The sequence below is a fragment of the Oppia nitens genome, unplaced genomic scaffold, assembly GCF_028296485.1.
Source record: "Oppia nitens isolate AA-2021 unplaced genomic scaffold, nextdenovo-longstitch-racon4-pilon3 scaffold17_pilon_pilon_pilon, whole genome shotgun sequence".
Lineage (NCBI taxonomy): Eukaryota > Metazoa > Arthropoda > Arachnida > Sarcoptiformes > Oppiidae > Oppia > Oppia nitens.
In genome coordinates, this window is record NW_026533196.1 from 1,936,784 (window position 1) to 1,956,671 (window position 19,888).

Sequence of the window (19,888 nt, forward strand, 5' to 3'; positions counted from 1 at the left end):
ACCTCTATATAATAGTTACAGATTATGTGTAAAGCGTCTAACGGTTTGACTGTATTGGCAGTGAAAGTGAGTGTAAATAACGTAATGAATGTGAATGTAATGTTTGAGTCCCTGTTGTATACAAAATGAATACAATTGTTATGACAGTTGTGTTGACATTATTATTGGACACAAAATGTTTGTCAATTGAAACAAACAAATAAAAGATGTTTTGATCGCCAAAAACAACACAAAAGACAAGACATTTGAAGTTTTGCAGTCATTTAGGTTTAGTGTCCGCTGTTTGCCGACGACCGACGACCCGATCGTCGATCACATTGACTGCGATTAGTGACGACCACTACTGACCAATCGGTTTGCGACCGAAATTAATGCGCATTTATTGTGTACTCAAAGGCAATCAGTTGACGAAGTATTCAGTGACGGCCACTCGCGATATAACCGACACAACAATCGGCACCGAAATGGCCGACAATAATAATATCGCCTCTCATCAGAGTCAGGCGTATTGTCTGCGACGGGCGAACCATATGTCGGACATGATTGAGAACTTTGACCGCATGTTTAAAGACGAGTCGCTAACCGACTGCGCGCTGATCTGTGCCGAAGGACACGCCATTAAAGCTCACCGAATGATTCTGTCGGCCAGCAGTCCATTCTTTCGTACAGTTTTTGAACAAATGTCGAACCAGTGTCCCAACTATCCAATGGTTTACCTCAAAGACATGCCTATGTCTGATCTCAGAGCTATCATTGAGTTCATCTATACTGGAGAAGTGACGGTCGGACAGGAACAGCTCGAAAGTGTCATCCGATCGGGTGAAGCGTTACGTATTAAAGGTCTCGTCGATATTGATCGCCGAGAGAATACCAATAACAGTACGGCCACTATTGCCAAGAAGAGGCACCGAAAACAAAGGCGTAAACAAAGAAAAACATTGTCCGAGAAGAATGAAAACAATGAGAACAATAAAACAGAGGAAGAGATTGAAGCCAATGATAGCGCTAATACTTCCGATAGTGAAACAGAGTTATCTGACGGAGACACCAGTGATCACTCTTTTGTTGGGACCCCAACTGATCTGAGTGTTTCTCGAACCTATAATGAGAGTATCGCCGCATCCGAGGATGGCATAGAACCGACAAGACTTCTGGAACAGTCTATGATCACCGGAGATGTAAGTAATTTGTTTACTTAACTAAACGGATAATTATTTTTACAAAATTGTTTATTAGACTAGCAATAGTGTCAACTCATCCAATCATAATGATCAGGGTATGTGCTTGTCATTGATGTTATTGAATGTTATGTTAAATGTGATTATTTTTTAGACCGAAAACTCAATTATGACGGCGCCATAGATCTGATGTCACAAATCTCTTCAGCTATAATTAATGAAAATAATGATCACAATCACCGAGAAATACCATCGGTTCCGGGAACAAGTCGTTGTTCACAATTGAAATCTAACGGTATTTTTGTTTGTTTTTAAGTGAAAAAAACTCATGATAATTGATTTTTTTTTTAATTTATGAAAATTTCAAGACAAACGTAAACCTAAATCATCGAAAAAGTCATTGTCGTCAGCCGTGGATCCAACGATACTACAGCTAAGACAACAGAGATTCCAATGTCATATCTGTCATCAAGGATTCACTGCCAAACGCAACCTTCAGAGACACTATCAGATCCATAACTACTACCGGAATAAGTTTGAGTGCGAACACTGTGACCGACAGTTTTCGTGGAAACATACGCTTAATATTCATAGAGAAAAGGCTCATAACATCAAATTGTAGCTATTCTTGTGATTTATTATTATTATACAAAAAATACAGTCACTTATAAATAATATTTCATATAATATAAGAATACAAATAAGTTTACATATTTACAACTTTGTATATTAATTAATACATAACATAATGTCTCCCGATTTGTGGACATTTACCGATAATATAATTCATTTTATCTTTATATTTGATCAATCATTGTGTTACATAATAATCATTTATCTATCATTACATAAGTTTTTATTTATCGTATTTTACAAATTATTATTATTTTGTTTTTTATTTATATACATATACTGTACTATTTGTATAACTCATTGGTATATGTATTTACCAAAGAATACAGTTAATTTAATTATTTAATGTAATTTTTCAGTATTTTTAGTTTTTATATTTTGTAATATAATATAATTTGCACAAATGCCTATATTAGTATAATTACGAGTTGCCAAAATGTTGACAAAAATTAGTCGATTATAAATAAATTATATAAACATTTTTGATATGTGTGTGTGATATTAATTTATGGGTATTACCGGTAATATTAGCAAAAGATGTTTGCAAAAGAAAAGACATATAAATATATATTATTTATAACAATTGAAATTAATTTAAAGTAAACAATCATTAAGTTGTAATGTATATAATATAACAGTTTAGTTGTATATCACGAGATTATAACCTAAATTGTTTTAAAAAGTCATTGAAATAATTTATTTGAATTGTGATGACAATCGAAATATGACTTAAAAGTAAATAAATATTTTCTGTTATAATGTCTAAAGAAAGCAGTAATTCAAGAGATTCAAAGAGTCGGGAAAAGCCTAAAAGTTCAATAAACCAGAATTTAGATAAACAAAAACGTCTGTCAAATAGGATTAAAAGTTCGGATAATAACAAATCAGTTGAATTACCCGCTAGTGATAGAGATTTACTCAACCAAAAAGGTTATACAATCGGTAAACAGCTAAATAGCGGCACATTTTCTAAGGTATGCAAAGCCAATAAAGACAAGAAACCGATGGCCGTAAAGATCATAGACTTGACTAACACATCCACTGATTATAAGAATAAATTTCTTCCTCGAGAGTTATACGTAACTAAGAAATTGTCGCATCCATTCATTATTCAAGTTTACGACATCTATTACATCGCTAAGAGAGTCTATGTGTTCATGGAATTGGCAGAAGGAGGAGATATTCTTGATTTGGTTAAGAAGGGGGGTATCATTGAAACTAAGGCTAAATCACTATATAAAGGATTGGCCGAAGCCATGAAATATATTCACACTTTGGGTATCGCTCACAGAGATATCAAAACTGAAAATTGTTTGTTAATCGATAAAATGAAATCTGTGGCCAAAATATGTGATTTCGGGTTTTCTCGGGCCTGCTTTGACCACAACACCGGCGAAAGACAACTCAGCGAAACATATTGTGGAAGTGTTGCCTACGCGGCGCCCGAAATATTAAAAGTCAGACCTTATAATCCAATGATCAGCGATGTCTGGTCTATGGGTGTCGTACTCTTCGTTATGACCAACAGAAGAATGCCATTTAATGACGAAAATCCAAAGTTAATGCTTAGTTCACAATTGGAAAAGAAATATCTATTGAGTGATTCGCTTTCAGATGATTGTAAAGAACTGATCCGAAGACATCTCGACCCCAATACTGCCACCAGAATTACAATGAAGGATGTGGTGAATCACAATTGGTTTAAACAATAATTTATTTGACAACAAAAAATTGACAAAAATATTTTATAGATTTTGTTTTATATTTTTATATAAATATTTTTTTTAAAATTCTAATTTATTGCTAATTTTAATTGTATAGTCTTTTCTTAATTTTTTGATAAAAAATTAACTTAAATCAATAGAATTTAACTTATAAATTAAGTCAGAATAATTTGAATTAAAAATAAAAGTTTAGATTGTATGTTTTTTTAAATAAATAATTTTATAACTTTATAATATCATTAATATTATTAATTATTAATACATGTATAATCATCATAGAAATCATTGCAAAACCTATTGTACAGGTGTTTTAATGAGTAATGTATAAAAATATAAATCTTATGTTTACCTTATGGGAAACTACTGTACAATGATTTATGAATTTTAAAACAAAATATATTACAAAGATGTCTATTTTATTTAATAAATACTGAATAATGCAATTATTGTAATATTAAAAGTAAACCATTATTTAGATGAGTGCACACATATGTAGGACAACAAAAAATATTTTATCATAATTTCCAATTGTATGTATGCTAAGAAACTTGTGGTTAGGAGCGCATAGTTATCATATTTTATCATATTTTTATTAACTACAGTATAAACATATTTTTCAATATCAGTGAGACGTATGGCACACATTTCAATATGATTTTAAATTATTAAAGCCATTGAAAAGTGCTCTCAATATCATTGCAAACCAGTTCAGTGTCAATATGTTTCTCATTGAACTAAATGAATCCTTGAGTTTATATGAATTAAAGCTTTCAATAATAAATTTGGTTTATATTTAACTTTTAGATACATTTTTGTCTGTAGCGATAATTTTCGTTTGATTTTCACGGGGTTTCAAGGGCTGACAGTTTGCTAAGTAGTTATCAGTCTATTGCTGACTATTTTTTAAAAAAGAGATAAACTACAGTATTTACAAGTATTTAAACAATACATTATAATGATTAATTAATTAATTAGTTTACTGATAACTGAAATTGCTTGTGTCATAAATTATATTATAGCTGACATAACATGAATATTATTTAATAGTTATTTTTTAAATAAATTTTATTAGTTTTTTTTAGAAATTTTTTTAATTTACTGAATTATAAATTATTTTAGACAATTAATTAAAAATATATATCTATAATTAAAATTATAAATACAGCTAGATGTATAAAGTAGTTGAATTTTACTTTATAATTAAATTATTATATTTAATTTGATGTTTTATTATAAGTTAAATTTATATACTATTTATATTTATATAGTTAATTATTATCATTTTATAGTTTAATGGTTTCTTATTAAACAATAATAATAAATAAATAAATTGTTAATAATTTTATTGTCAGATATACGGTATTTAAGAATAACTTGTTATCGCAATTGAATAAAAGGATATTTTATTTTATTTATAAATTATAATAATAATAATAATAATAATAAATTGCTGACATTTTATGGTTATTTGCTATAAATATATAGACACATAAAATTAACTTTGAAAATTTTAAATTCATTGTAACGATAATTATAATATTAATAGTAAAATTATATTTAAAAATATATTTTTCCTTAAAAAATTATTTTAAATATAATTATAAATTGAGTGTTAGAAAAATTAAACAAAATATCATTAAATTTAGTGCAATAATCTTATTTGTGTAAATCTAATCATGAATATATAAGCAGTTCATTAACTTTTATTTGAAAAAACTATTGCCTTATGTTATATGTAATAAAACCCTAATAATTTCATAACAAAAGCAAATATGCATTATTATTATATTAAATCAAACAAACAAATGTAAAAATAATGTAAATTTTTTTGATTATATTTTCTAAAGATAATATAATTCAATTTTTTATATATGAAACTATAATTCTTATAGCTTTTAATAAAATAAAAAAATTTGATAAGTTTATGCAATATAATGGATACCATAATATATATTATTTGATTTGTTTTTTTTAAATAAATATAATGAATCATATCATAGGATAACTACAAAAAAGTGGAGTAAAAGTAATTTTTATTTAATAAAATCTAATCTAAAAGTGTTTTTAATATGATTAGCAAACAATTTTTTTTCAATGTTGATGTAAAAAATTGTTTATTATAATTTATATATAATATAAATGTTTATAAAAAAAATTGATTGAAATATTTATTCAATGCATTGTTAAGCAGTTGGCAATAATTTTAAAGATCAGATTAATATCATAATATTATTCTCTAAAATTGCAAACAATTTTGTTGTTACGGATGTTTGTTTGCCGACAAACAAGTGTGTGATCTATACATATCATACATAATTGTGTATACATTTGACAAATCAAGTGCTTTAATAATAAACATATAAACAAAATATATATTTAATTAATTTGAATGACAAACAATACAGTGATTAACATAAAAAATAGTTATAGAAATATTATATTTAATTTGAAATACATATTACTATACATAGAGATCCATACATATACAGAGAGAGAGAGAGAGAGAGAGAGAGAGAGAGAGAGAGAGAGAGAGAGAGAGAGAGTATTTACAGTACATGTAGTTATAGTATACTATACAGTGTTTAAAAAGTTATTACAGTATTAATGTATTAATGAGTGATTGTATGAATCAATAGACGACACGAATGATTGCATAACTGGACGGCAAATGTGTTGAAACTTTTGTTAATTAGTTGACGTTATTGTTGTTATTGTTGTGCTTATAGTGTGTTGTATTGACTGAAACACTACTTATTGTAATCGTATGTCAGTTTCAGTTCACTTTGAGAGCCAAACTGTGAACGCAATTAAACTGCACTTAATATTACAGTAAATACTATTAAATGCCAACAATTATTATAGACATCGTTTGATGGATCAATTGGCCGAAGACTATCACATAATTGTATTTGAATTATCAGTTTATCGACATATCATTATTGTTGGTCACCGATAGCTATCCAACCGATACCCATATTGTTTGTATATTAATGCGATGACTGTCTCTACAAAGCCATTGATAATATAATATCGAGTGAAAGGCATTTGTGTTGTTATTATTGTTGTCGTTATAACCTAATTATCGGATCAATTGAAGTGATCGCTGCAGACTAACGATGTCAAACATATCGGATAATATAAATGCTGTGGTAATTGATTGCGTTTATTGTAATAAAGATATTATTATTATTACACAAGATTTGATAATCACTTGAATTATTTTTGTTGACATCAATTGAGACCTAATTTCCTTTAAATTGTGTCCGACTTTTAAAAAAGTGTTTTCAATCAAAGAGTTTGTTGTTTAGAGACAATAATTGTTTTAATTTATTGATAATTAAGTTGATGTCTGGTGTTAGACCACTGTAAACGATGAGTAACGACGATCCACACATGTTTCCAATGGATCCGATGGACGAATCGGACAGTATCGGCGAGTTTGACCAATCGGATGACGCCATTATTACGCCTCATCAGGTATGGTATCATTTGGCCAATTATACAGCAAAAATAATTATTGACTCTTGTCTATTGTGGTCATAGATTGTCGACTACGAGCCGACCAGTATTCGCGACTTATGTGAAGAGAACGGAACAATTCTGGACTCAGTCGAGTTGACCGAACAAATGGTGAACTCGGGCCACGAGAGGACGTCGACGAAGGACTTTGAGCTATTGAAGGTATTGGGAAAAGGCGGCTACGGAAAGGTGTTTCAGGTGCGCAAAGTGACCGGAAAAAACACGGGTAAAGTATATGCCATGAAAGTGCTCAAAAAGGCAACCATTGTCCGCAACCAGAAGGACACCGACCATACAAAAGCCGAACGCAATATATTAGAGTCAGTGAAACACCCGTTTATTGTTGACCTCATTTACGCTTTTCAAACGGGAGGCAAATTGTATTTAATTCTCGACTACTTGAGTGGTGGCGAACTGTTTATGCATTTGGAACGGGAGGGCATTTTCTTAGAGGACACGGCCTCCTTTTATATATCGGAGATCATATTGGCTTTGGAGCATTTGCACAAATTAGGCATTATCTACCGTGACCTCAAACCCGAAAATATTTTGCTCGACTATCGCGGACACGTCAAGCTTACCGACTTTGGACTCTGCAAAGAGGCCATTCAAGACGGCAAGTTGACCCATACGTTTTGTGGTACTATTGAATATATGGCTCCTGAAATATTGACCAGAGTTGGCCACTTTCACGCCGGTATGTAAATTAGTGATGACAACGTAATAATATTTTTGTCTACAAAATTATCAATTGAATTGAAGTATCTTTTGATTTGAATTTGTTAACAAAAATGTTATTTTTTGTTAGTTTATGAGCTTTTGTTTATAATGAATATGTATGGCTAAACCCTTAGCCGATTGGTGGTCAATGGGAGCCCTTATGTATGACATGTTGACGGGCGCTCCGCCGTTCACCGGTGAGAACCGCAAGAAGACTATCGATAAGATTCTGAAATGCAAACTAAATCTTCCGCCATATTTAACACCCGATGCACGCGATCTGATTCGTAAACTACTGAAGCGTCAAGTAAATCAACGTCTAGGCGCCGGACAAGACGATGCCGTTCCCATTAAACGACATCCGTTCTTCAGACATGTCAATTGGGATGACGTATTGGCTCAAAAAGTTGAGCCGCCATTCAAACCGGTGCTGAGCAGTGATGACGACTGTTCACAATTTGATACTAAGTTTACAAAACAAACGCCTATTGACTCACCCGATGAGTCATTGCTCAGCGAATCGGCGAACAATGTATTCTTGGGCTTCACTTATATAGCGCCGTCCGTTTTGGAAGAGATGCACAAACCAACTAAACCAAGAAATTATTCGCCGCGAAAGGCAAATGCCAGTCCAGATATACTTAACTATCACTTGAAAGGTACGCCCAAACAGATCCACTTCGGCAGCCCAGACATCAATGGCAGGTATGCAAAGTTGAGTGAAGTCGAAGAAATGGACTGTTCTAATCCGTACTCTAATAATAACATTACTTCTATATTTAATACAAAAACACCGAACCGGTCGCCATCACTACCCGTCAAAAATATAAAGAAAGTGAGTGACAATAAACATAATGGCAATGAACACAATAAGAAAAAATAATTGAATCAAATCTTTATTGTTATTATTATTATTATTGATTAATTAATTATTAATAATCTATTATTTGGTTTTGATAACTCTAAAAATAAAATTTTCATTAAACAGTTTTTAAATGTTATTTTCCATACTCTAGCGATAAACAATTACCGTTACTAACTAATTATATTTTTGTATTTTTTGTTTTCTAATTTAGTATCAACTTTGACCCCTTGCCTCACGATTTAGGATTAAGTAATTGAATTTTTTAAAGCAATTAATCTAATATCTTATTGTTAAATTAATTATATTTAATTTATTTATAATTGAATTTTATTATAATTAAGAGAATATTTAAATGCGTGCCTAATTATATATATATATATTATAAATATTAATTATAAATCAATTTTTATACTAACAATTTTGTTTTAATGTAAGAAATGTTAATTTTCCCTTAAGATTTGCACTATTTTATTATTTAAAAAATATAACAATTCACACATTTATAGATAATAAGAAATTACAACTATTTTTTATTTAAGAAATATTGATATCATTTAAAATTTAAAAATAGTTATTTATCTTGAGTTTAACATTAATTACAAATCCGAATCATTTTTAGTATAAGTACTGAGAGTCTGAACCAAATCAGTGATTAATTCTGACCTAAAAAATTGAAATTAAAATTGTTTAATATTTGTTTCAAAACTTTTTGTTGTTTTTTAAAATTTTTGAATACTTACTGATTGGCCAACATTTCTTTGATGCTTTTAATTTGATTGGGAGAAGGAATGGTAATCTGATTAGACAATAAACTTCTTTGCTGTCGATTGTGTTGTTGTTGAGCGCCGTTGTTATCATCCAATTGTTGATTTTGTTGTGTTTGATACTTGCATTTGACTTTGATTTGTTGTAATTTATTTCTGTGTGAACTCAACTTATCGGTCACACTATTCAACTCTTCCCTCAACTGGATCTCAGCGCCGGACAACTCAGGCCTTTGGAACTGAAGATTTTCCAATACTTTGTCGATTCGATTTGAGAGCTCTTCCTGTCGTTCCCGAGTTGTGTCATATTTGTCGATCAAGACTATCAGTGAATCCATGAGCTGATCCTTTTCAATCAAACATTTGTCTAACTCTCTAAACTGAATATCTTTGTCATTAGACAACACTTTGACCCGTTTCTCAATGGCATTGACCGCCAAATCATACTTTTGTATGTATTCAGTCTTCAAAGTGTCAGTTGTGGTCAACACGAGTTCTAAGTTTTGCGACAAATCGTTATTTGACGAGTCTTTAGATTTTAGTAACGGAACGCTTATATTGCGTTTAAGCAATTGTTTGATATAATCACTAAAATTAATTTTCGGTAAAGAAAGATCTGATGAAATAGTGTCAACTTCTTCGAGTTCATTGTCGGTTTCATCGAAGATGTGGGCGATATATGTTGGCGTCAATCGACGATATAAAAGTTCGCCAGAGCTTAACATTACTAAAACATATGTAAAACCTTTCCGTACGCCAACTACAATACCCAATGGAACGGTAGAACCCAATGAATCACCGTTAGATCTAACTGATCCGGCAACAGATTTTGTGCAAATTAAATGCTCTACAATTGACTCCTCTTCGCGAAACTCTTGTATATCTTTTGACTTAAGTTGTGAAATGAAAGGGATTGATATGGCGTGAACTCCACAGGAATGACTACAAAAATACCGCATCGGTATCATCTGATCCTTATGTAGTCGCAACAAACAGCTCATGTCCTGATAGTCACCGCTTGTAGTCAATGAAAGAGACAACTCAATTGTCTCATAAACAAAAAGTGTTGGTTGAGGCAAAAGAGTGTGATTTGAGTCCAGATCATCTTCACTATCAATGGCAATGCAGTGATGAAGAACACCAAATGAAGTGGCAATTATGAGAACGGGTGGTACACAGTCTAAACATATAATACTACACGCGTCGACTCCGTAATTGTCTTCAGCCGGCGGTCTAATAGTTAGCGGACCGAAGATAGTGTTCGATACGTACGAGTATTTAAAACTTGAATAAACCAACAAAACATCTCCATTTCCTCTCAAAATATAGATTGGTGTTAAACACTCATCAGTATTGGTCATCGATGACGGTTCTGTGTCGTAGCACTTGGATATCGATGGTGCGAAGTCAAAGCTGATTGCATTTTCACCCAATGAGAAAGCGATTGGTGATACACCAAAATGTGTGATGGATTTGTTGTTGATATCAATATTGGATAAGTCAATGATCTGTTCAGGAGTTTCTTCTTCAAAGATGTCAAATAGTCTGAAAAAATAGTTCAAAAAGTATGATAACAACCGGTATTAACAAAATGACAAAACAATTGAATAAAAACCAAACCTTAATCTGTTATCATTAGTGAGTAAAACAATGCAATCGTGAGGACTGATTGGATGCCAACGACTGCAAAGTAATTCAATGTTATGGTTGCAGACAAAGAAGCGTTGGGCCAAAGGCCACGACCGGCATAATAGCGGCTCTTTGGCCACATTGTAACGATCGGCGGTCGGCAATTTAGGTGGCAATTGGACAATATGAATGCCACGGCTACCACAAAGAGCTAGATAGCGACCGGTACGACACAAGTCAAGACTGTCCACATCGAAGAGCGGAGCGTTTGTTAGGCTAAGTCGGTCAGAGCGACAAACAGTATTGTCGGACAACAATTGCAGACAAGAAATCGACTGTAGACTCGGCCGCCACACCAACAAGTGATTGTCGTGCAATGCCAACAAATTGGCCGATTCTGGCCACTCGTGAGTGTCGGTCTCCGACCAGTCGAGTGACCCGTCAATTGCTTTCCAAACACTGTTTGTCATTATATTGTCAACACATTTGCCGATTGTTTTCATCAAAACTAATGTTTTTATACTTTATATGCATTTATGCCATACATTGACAACAATAACGTTTAAAATGTTTTTCCCATTAAATTCCCGATCGATCCAAACATTTTCAAACCAGTCGACCCATTAAATTGATAATTATTTTTAATTATTTTTTAATTATTTTTCCGAATATTTTTTATATAATTAGTAATAATTTATTACTATTAATTGAAATCATAAATTAATTTGTAAAAAATCAAAACTTTAGTAATTTTTACTAATTTTATTTAGTTTTACTAAACCAAAAGTTTTAATATCATATTTTTATGATAACAATAATAATACATATTTTGTTTCATTAATAGTTTTAAATTTAATTACAACACTTGTTGACAATTTGTGTAAAATATTATTTGCTTTAATACTTTTAAAAACAATATTTTACCATGAACAGCTAACTTGATCATATTTAAGATACTTATTACTAACTATATAACTTACTAAAAAAATTAAAAATATTACAAATAAAATATATTAATAATTTTAATGACTATTTATATTAATAGAACTTAAACATTAAATTTAAATATTGTTTACTATTTTGATAATTTAATTTAATTTCGATATAAAAATCTATATAAAAAACATTTTTTTCACAACTTTTAAGTTATACCCAATATATGTGATTAAAAACCCGTAACGCGTTGGTTATCCCTAATCAATGACTGCCAAAAACTGTTTGTTACAATATCTGGTGATACTATAGGCAGCGCTATTAGTATCATAATAGAGATTATATTATATATAATATAACAACAGTAGTAGTTTTGGTGGCGGTGTGTGTGTTTGTGTTGGTGATGGTTAGACACACATGCGCTGAGATAATGGATGTGAAAGATATGATTGCAATGCTAGTCTATGTGAAAGATTGGCACACATTAGCATTGGTTTGGGCGCAATGGCTGATCCCAATGTGCAGCTGATCATTGACTTCTGCAAGAGTCTCGATCTCTCACAACTGCAGGTAAGGACAACCAATTTTTTTATATTATTATCTGTCTATACCTTTAATTATCACGAAAAATAAATTATATATGCAATGCGTTACCTATGCTATCGACTATGTCAGCTAATAGCACCGTAAGCTTTAAATGTAGCGCCGATTTAGTTGAATGAATAAAAAATTATTATTAAATTCAAGAAACAAGTGATTAATATTAATATACAATCGGTTTGAATGAATAAATTAGAGATAAACTGAAAGAGTGACTAAACTCTAGCGAAACGATTTTCAATACATTTATCTAAATGTGTTTTTTGGTTTTGTTTGTTATTCATGTTATTTGATTGCTATTATTATTATTATTATATTTCATTTCATTTGGTGTGATATTAATAGAAATAACGGTTTCAATAGTGAAGAAGCAGTTGTTGTTTCATAGCCAACAAAACGTGGTGTCAAAAGGCATCACTCAATCCAATCATCAAAATAAACTGCAAATAACTTGTTGTTGTTTTTCGCGCTAACACTACATGACTGCAGGCAAAGCATGCTTTCAGAGGTCTGCGGTCTGTAAGGCAATAAAAAAAGTCACTACTATTTGACTACTACTCCTCTTGTCTCTCCATCGACAGCATCCATACACACACACACACATACATACATACATAGACACACACACACAAACACACACAAACACACACACATAGACAACACATTCATACACACACTCTAACACTACAAAACCACTGCCGGAGTTTGGATATTGCAATATATCAACATTCATTCACTCAATAAATTGTTGATATTTATTATGTAATATATTAGGAAAGCCAACAAAACAACAACAAAAAATTGCTTACATTTACACTTAAGTCAACTTTAGATTAAGACATTCACTCTTTTTTTATTATTTTTATTATTATTGATATCATATTATTGAATAGTGTTATCACTACTCAACCAAATACTGACCAAAAAAGAGAGAAAAATAATCTTTACTTATTTTGTCACTATTTCTCACATACTATTGATATCTTATAATATTGAAAATATAATCAATTTTGCCGATTCTCACTGTTTTTCTCTATAAAACTTACAGTTATATATTATATATATAACAGTAGTACAGTATTATATACAATGTTATCTATCTATTTGTGTAATAATAAAACAGTGTTTTATTTAGCATTTAAAGCAATGCCTTTTATACAAATAAGGCATAAGTTTTATTTTTGTCGGCAAACGCCTTAAGCACTGTATTTACAATACATTTATTCCCTTTAAAGCCAGCGATAGATAGATTGAATAAATGAAAGAAAAAAAATTTATTCAATAAATAGTGAAAATCCCGAAAGTTTTATTTATTTTAAAATCCAACGACAAAGTTATATTGTAATACTTTATTTGAAATGTTTTTGAAATTGTAGGCAAACTATTATACAACAATTGACTTATCACTGTACCTATCAATTATACTATTGGTTTTTGTTGTTTAAATTAAATCTATCGGTTAGATAAATAACATAAAAATGTTATCCAACTGTTATCCGATTGGATTGTTATTTACAATATTGTCTGTTGTCTTAAACTTAAAAGCAATGATTTGATTTGAGTTAATAAACAGTTAAGACATTGTATTGCGAGAAAATCAGTGAACAATAAGTTGTAATATTATGAGCCATTGGTTGTCATGAATGAGTGCTGGAATGTCCTTTTGCTGCCAGAGATCACATCAATTTCAAGATTATTATATGAAAACAGTTAAGATTATTGAGTCGAGAGATAGTGAGTGAGTGAGTAAGTGAGGAGAGAGAGAGAGAGAGAGAGAGAGAGAGAGAGAGAGAGAGATGAAAGCTTAGGCCAATTTAGACTCATATCAGTTGTCTTGTCTACTCTTATTACGAGCAATTGAGTCGTGTGTTTGTGTTAACTCAAAGCCACTTTTGTCGCTTATTTTTCTTTCATTGTCTTTTATATACCAGTGCTCACTCGCAAACAGCACTCATATATAAATATATATATATACTATTTACAAACTTTTGTATGGCTGACCAGTGATGATAATTTGCTTATTTTCCCAATACAATCAAACTTTTTTGTTGTTGGTATATACTATCTTATACTTGTTGTTGTTTTTTTGTAATATTGTTTCATAAAAAATCAAAGTATAACATATCATTAGTAGTGATTGATTTAGCAATTGATGTGTTACTTAAAAAAAACTAATCATAAAATGATAGTGAAGTGTATTACAAATTAGTTACAAGTTTTTTGAACAAATGCCAAACTGTTAGGACATTAAATGTGTGATCGTTTCTAAAAAAATATTTTTGAAATAACATCAATATATTCAATACAAATAGATATATCTCTGATATTTTTTTTAATAATAATTTATTTTTTTCTCGATTAACTCGGAATTTAATTAAATATTTTCACACAAAAATATTCAATATATTTGTATAGAAATCAAACATATTGTGAGTTATATATATACAGTATATATATATATATTGTATATACACAGTAAATGTGTTGCCTTTCTTTGCTTTTATAAACACATTATATATATATATATATATATATATTTCACATATTATATACATGTATATAACAATATTTTATACATAATGATTTTGTGTGATACTATATATATATATATATATATATAAAATATTATTTCTGAGAATCAATTCTCGTATTGAAGAGAAAAAAGTCTCGACGTTTTCGTGCAAATGCTTTGTATTAGAAAATGATTTTATTTACATATTTGTGGAGTAATTTGAAAAAATACAAATGTTATGAACTACAGTAAAAACTACATTTATACATATTATTAATGTTACAAACATGAAATAAAAATGTTTATATAGTAAGAAAAACATACAATTTAAATATCTATGTTGTTGTTGTTGTGTACAGCATATAATACAATATTGAAATTATTACAATATATACGAAATAAGTATAAATTTATTGAAATGACAAATAATTTAATAATATTCAATATATAGTATATATGTTTAAACTCTTTTCTATCAATTGAATAAGATTTTGGGTCCAAAAATGATAACATTAGTTATAATATATAATATTTGTGTATATATTGTTTGGTTTTGAAAATATATGAATATTTGTCGCCCGCTGTGTATTACTGTATTTGTTGTTATAAGTTGTATATATATTCTACAGTATATGAACACAATTTATATATAAGTTTTCTGATGATTATATGAACATAACTTTATTGATGTACATTATATTCAACAAAAATTTTTGCCAACTGATCGGCAATGCTTGTTATGATATCATTTACTGTCTATTGTCATATTTATATCAAAATGATTCAATTGAATACCATATTTGCCTTTAAATTTTTGGGTATTATTGCAATTGCAATATGTATGACATCGACTGCTGAGTGCTGATAGACAAGAGAAGTAGAGATAAATACATTGTGTGTGTCTGAGTGAGTATGTGTGTGTGTGTGTGTGTGTGTGTATGTATGTGTGTGTGTGTTTGTTTGTTTGTTTGTGTATGTGTGTGTAGGTCTGTGTGTGTATTTGTGGGTCTGTGTGTGGGTTTGTTTGTGTGTATAAAGGCATTGCAAATCAACAAATGTAGTGAATTTTTATAAATGTATGAGTACTACATATCACAGCCATTGATAAGTATGTATAAGCCATCATCTCTTTATATTATATAAGGCTATAATTGTCAGCACAATATATATTTGATAAATATTGTCGTCGATATTCATTTAGGAGTAGTTGACTATATTTTTCAGTATCATATCGTATAATATCATTTATGATAAGCATTATCATAGATTTTATATCAGTATTTGATGCCCCGTTATGTCTATGAATTGTATACACATAGAGAGTGCCATTGCCTGTGGTATTGATTTGGAAAGTCGTGCCTTTTGTGTTTCTTGCTTTGCACCAAATATATGGTATGCATATTAAAAAGTATTGATTTTCTACATATTAGTAATTTCTAAGAGAGAGAGAGAGAGAGAGAGAGAGAGAGATTGAATGAGAGAGTGTTGAGCATCAGCTCGAGTCTGATCATTGAGAGAGTGAGGGAATATAAGTTAGTTTTGAACCGTTGTTTGCAATGTATTTCATTGATATCCCCTTTTGCTACTAAAACATTAAATGAATATTTTTCGCGATTGCGATCCCCATTCACTTCTCATAAGTTTGTCATATGCGCACTCATACATACATTATATATATATATATATTACTATTATAATACCAACAATATACAGTTTATATATATATATATATATATATAATTTCTAAGGTATACATATATAAATTTATATATTTATACTGTATATAGTAATACATACATTTGGTTAAACTTTTTTCCTCTCTATTTGAGAAAACAGTCATATCCTTAACCATTGACACAAAGAGAGAGAGAGAGAGAGAGAGAAAAAGAGAGAGCGAAATATTGAGAAAGAAATGCAAACTAAAAGATTGCTTTTGTTGTGTTAAATGTACTGCAAATCTAGCGTTAAGTATCAGCCAATATGTATATTATTGTTGTTATAATAAACATTTTTGCATTTAATACTACTGTATACGATAGCTCTAATTTGTAGAGAAAGAGAGAGAAAAAAAGTTTTTTATATGCCGTTCCCCTCAATCCTTACTAAGTGTTTAATCTAAAATTACCGTATTTTTTGTACGCATATAATGTTATAATAAAAATTCTTTGAACATGAATAAGCTATAGAAAGATTTAAAATAAAAGTTTTTTTTAAAATAAATATAGATTTTTCTTTATTTAGTTATATTTATATATTATACATAAAGTATATTTACTTTTTTATCGTCTTCAATAAGTTATAAAAACGATTTATTTATGTATATTTTATATATTGTTATCAAGATATTAAAATAGGCGTTTTTTATTATTGGCATTTTATTTTATAACTTATAGTTTTCTGACCATATATTAAATATTAAAATAAAATAAAAATAAATAGCATTTTATAGCTGACAAAACATGGATAATATGATGTTAATAGTGAATATGTCATCACAGTCTCGGCTATTGATTTGGTTTTTCCCACACGTTTTCGCCAAAAATGATGATTATTGAAAAACAATGCAAAAATCAATGCGTTTGTCTTTTTTTAATGTGTGAACAATTATTTTAATTATTTCACATTTAAGGGTTAACCCTACAAAAATTATATGCCTAATTACCATTAATGAAATGGTTAATAAGTCATATCACAATTAAAAAATATTTTTAACAATAAAAAAAAATATTAATTTATTATTAATAAATATGTTGAAACTAATATTTAAAACTAAAATTTTATGGTTTCAAAAAAAATAATTAATAAAAATTGTAATTTTATTCAAAGTAAATGTAATAATATTGATAAATATTATTTTTGACAAAATAAAATGAATTTTAAAAAATAACTTTGAAATTGATTTTAATTGACTTATGTTGTCGTCTTAGGAGTTTATAATTTTATATAATATAACTCATATCAAAAAGTTTATATAATATATATGAACTAAGCATTCATATTGTTTAAACAAAAAGTTAAATGTCATTACAAATTGAAAAATAAGAAATGAGATAAAAAAACTATTGGCTATAGATTTTGTTACACACATTAAAAACATTTTGATTTTTCACAATAAAGTGTGTGAATATTGAATTTAAATATTAAAACTGCATTCAAAGTTCATATGTTTATATATATATAAATCTAAACATATACTGTATTTGTTGCAATATTAAAAAAGACTTGTATTTTGAATAAATTATATAAATTTATATATATAAATTTTTATATATTGGTTCATATTTATATAAAAATTTATATAAATAATATTGAATATCTGTATTACAGTATACTGTATGTAAACACAACTAAAGCTTTGGATACAATGTGTATATGTATTTGAGTGATGTCTATATATTCATAAACATAGTGTGTGTTTTGTATTGAATACTGTTTCATAGGTCTATCCTATCTATCTATGAAAACCTAAAATTTATGTTTTTGGATATTTGAAGCTTTAATGTATTCAAATGAATGAATTTTCTCTATTGATCTGAATATTAAATTTGTTTGAAAAATAATGTTTTTAGTGACGTAGACCACCCCTAACCCATTGGCTTTAATACTATTATATAAGTTAAAGGCATCGCTTTCAGCACATGTATGTATAAAACTGATAGATATAGTAGTCTAATGCTTGTGTGACTGACTGTGCAAATCATTTGAGACATCCGTACATTTATTTACTATTTTCTCATTTAAAATAAATACTTGTAAACGGTTTTGTGTTTAAGTACTGTTAGATTTGCATGCAATATATGTATATATATACATAGATAATATATATATACTTTATATATCATATATATTGATATAATATAAGTCGTAAATATAAAATAGCACAATTTGATACTGCAAATTAAAACAAATGATAAAAGTATATAACCAGATATCTGTTAGCAATAATAGATTTTTTCTCGAAATATATGTATAAAAAGAAAATAATAATAATAGTATTATGAAAACTTTTTTTAATATAAGTTATCTATTTTTATTGTTTATAAAAATAATTTATGTAAAATAATTGTGTGTTTTTTAGAGGACTGGTAGACTAAGTTACGCCACTATTGAGAGATAGTAAAATAAAAAAACTGTTTGATAGAAATGGAAATGAAGTTTGGTTTGAATGGAGTGTTGTTTCAATCGAGTGATGGCTTTGTTTTGTGATCTTTGGATGCATTTTGCTCTTCATCTTCATCTCCTTCTTATGCTAATTAGTTGTACTGTTTTTTGCTAATAATAAGGACTTCATTGCCTTTCCATTAATGACAGTCATAGTCAGTGCATACATACAAATATATACACACAAAGACAGGGAACACCGTTAATGGTAATTGCTTTTTATGCCTGTGTTCTATACTGCCTGTGCCCTCACTACTGATTATTGGCTGTAATTATATTTCGGTTCATTCGCTCATTCATTTCTCATCACTCACTCATACTCTCTTACTCTCTCTCTCTCTCTCTCTCTCTCTCTGCCTAATATAAACATCATATACAATACAATACACATTTGAATTTTTTTTACTAAATTAATATATATTTATATTAAGATATTTTTGCTAACAAATGCAAATGATTTGGCGTTCAAAACAAAGGCTTATGCCTTTCATATCCCGATTCCCTTAACAATGAACTTAGTGTCAACTTTTTTCTTAATATTATAATGATCTCTACTTTCATTTATTTGTTAAAACATACACTCAATTATTGCATCGTATATATATATATATATATATATATACATATAATAATAATAAGTTTGAAAAGTG

The 19,888-nt window shown here is 29.1% G+C and overlaps 5 protein-coding genes across 7 annotated transcripts in view; 4 read left to right on the plus strand and 1 right to left on the minus strand.

Annotated features, from left to right (window-relative positions):
- The first annotated feature begins 128 nt into the window (after nucleotides 1-128).
- Nucleotides 129-1,868, plus strand: LOC128965352 (zinc finger and BTB domain-containing protein 41-like). The gene is made up of 4 exons (XM_054312028.1): nucleotides 129-1,178; nucleotides 1,237-1,276; nucleotides 1,333-1,473; nucleotides 1,547-1,868. Exons 1-4 carry the CDS (start codon nucleotides 372-374, stop codon nucleotides 1,798-1,800), a joined length of 1,242 nt encoding a protein of 413 aa, XP_054168003.1. The 5' UTR covers nucleotides 129-371; the 3' UTR covers nucleotides 1,801-1,868.
- Nucleotides 1,869-2,526: 658 nt separating this feature from the next.
- On the plus strand, nucleotides 2,527-3,530 carry LOC128965404 (testis-specific serine/threonine-protein kinase 3-like). Its single transcript, XM_054312096.1, has one exon. The coding sequence runs from the start codon at nucleotides 2,570-2,572 to the stop codon at nucleotides 3,521-3,523; it is 954 nt and encodes a 317-aa protein (XP_054168071.1). The 5' UTR covers nucleotides 2,527-2,569; the 3' UTR covers nucleotides 3,524-3,530.
- Nucleotides 3,531-6,254: 2,724 nt separating this feature from the next.
- On the plus strand, nucleotides 6,255-8,758 carry LOC128965573 (ribosomal protein S6 kinase beta-2-like). 2 transcript variants are annotated; one of them, XM_054312282.1, is made up of 4 exons: nucleotides 6,255-6,684; nucleotides 6,878-7,012; nucleotides 7,079-7,751; nucleotides 7,909-8,758. In XM_054312282.1, exons 2-4 carry the CDS (start codon nucleotides 6,908-6,910, stop codon nucleotides 8,655-8,657), a joined length of 1,527 nt encoding a protein of 508 aa, XP_054168257.1. In that variant the 5' UTR covers nucleotides 6,255-6,684; nucleotides 6,878-6,907; the 3' UTR covers nucleotides 8,658-8,758. The 2 variants fall into 2 exon arrangements, with proteins under 2 accessions (XP_054168257.1, XP_054168256.1); XM_054312281.1 differs by having other exon boundaries at nucleotides 6,255-7,012.
- A 465-nt stretch (nucleotides 8,759-9,223) lies between these two features.
- Nucleotides 9,224-11,583, minus strand: LOC128965571 (nucleoporin 88-like). Its single transcript, XM_054312279.1, has 3 exons — nucleotides 11,024-11,583; nucleotides 9,380-10,948; nucleotides 9,224-9,302 (listed from the first exon to the last, which is right to left on the minus strand). The coding sequence occupies exons 1-3, from the start codon at nucleotides 11,533-11,535 to the stop codon at nucleotides 9,236-9,238; spliced, it is 2,148 nt and encodes a 715-aa protein (XP_054168254.1). The 5' UTR covers nucleotides 11,536-11,583; the 3' UTR covers nucleotides 9,224-9,235.
- Nucleotides 11,584-12,447: 864 nt separating this feature from the next.
- The window catches only part of LOC128965570 (homeobox protein cut-like), a 162,417-nt gene continuing 154,976 nt past the window's right edge, over nucleotides 12,448-19,888 (plus strand). For both annotated transcript variants that reach the window (XM_054312274.1, XM_054312275.1), the window contains exon 1: nucleotides 12,448-12,535. In XM_054312274.1, coding sequence (XP_054168249.1) covers nucleotides 12,470-12,535 — 66 coding nt within the window. In that variant the 5' untranslated portion in view covers nucleotides 12,448-12,469. The remainder of the gene's footprint in view (nucleotides 12,536-19,888) is intronic.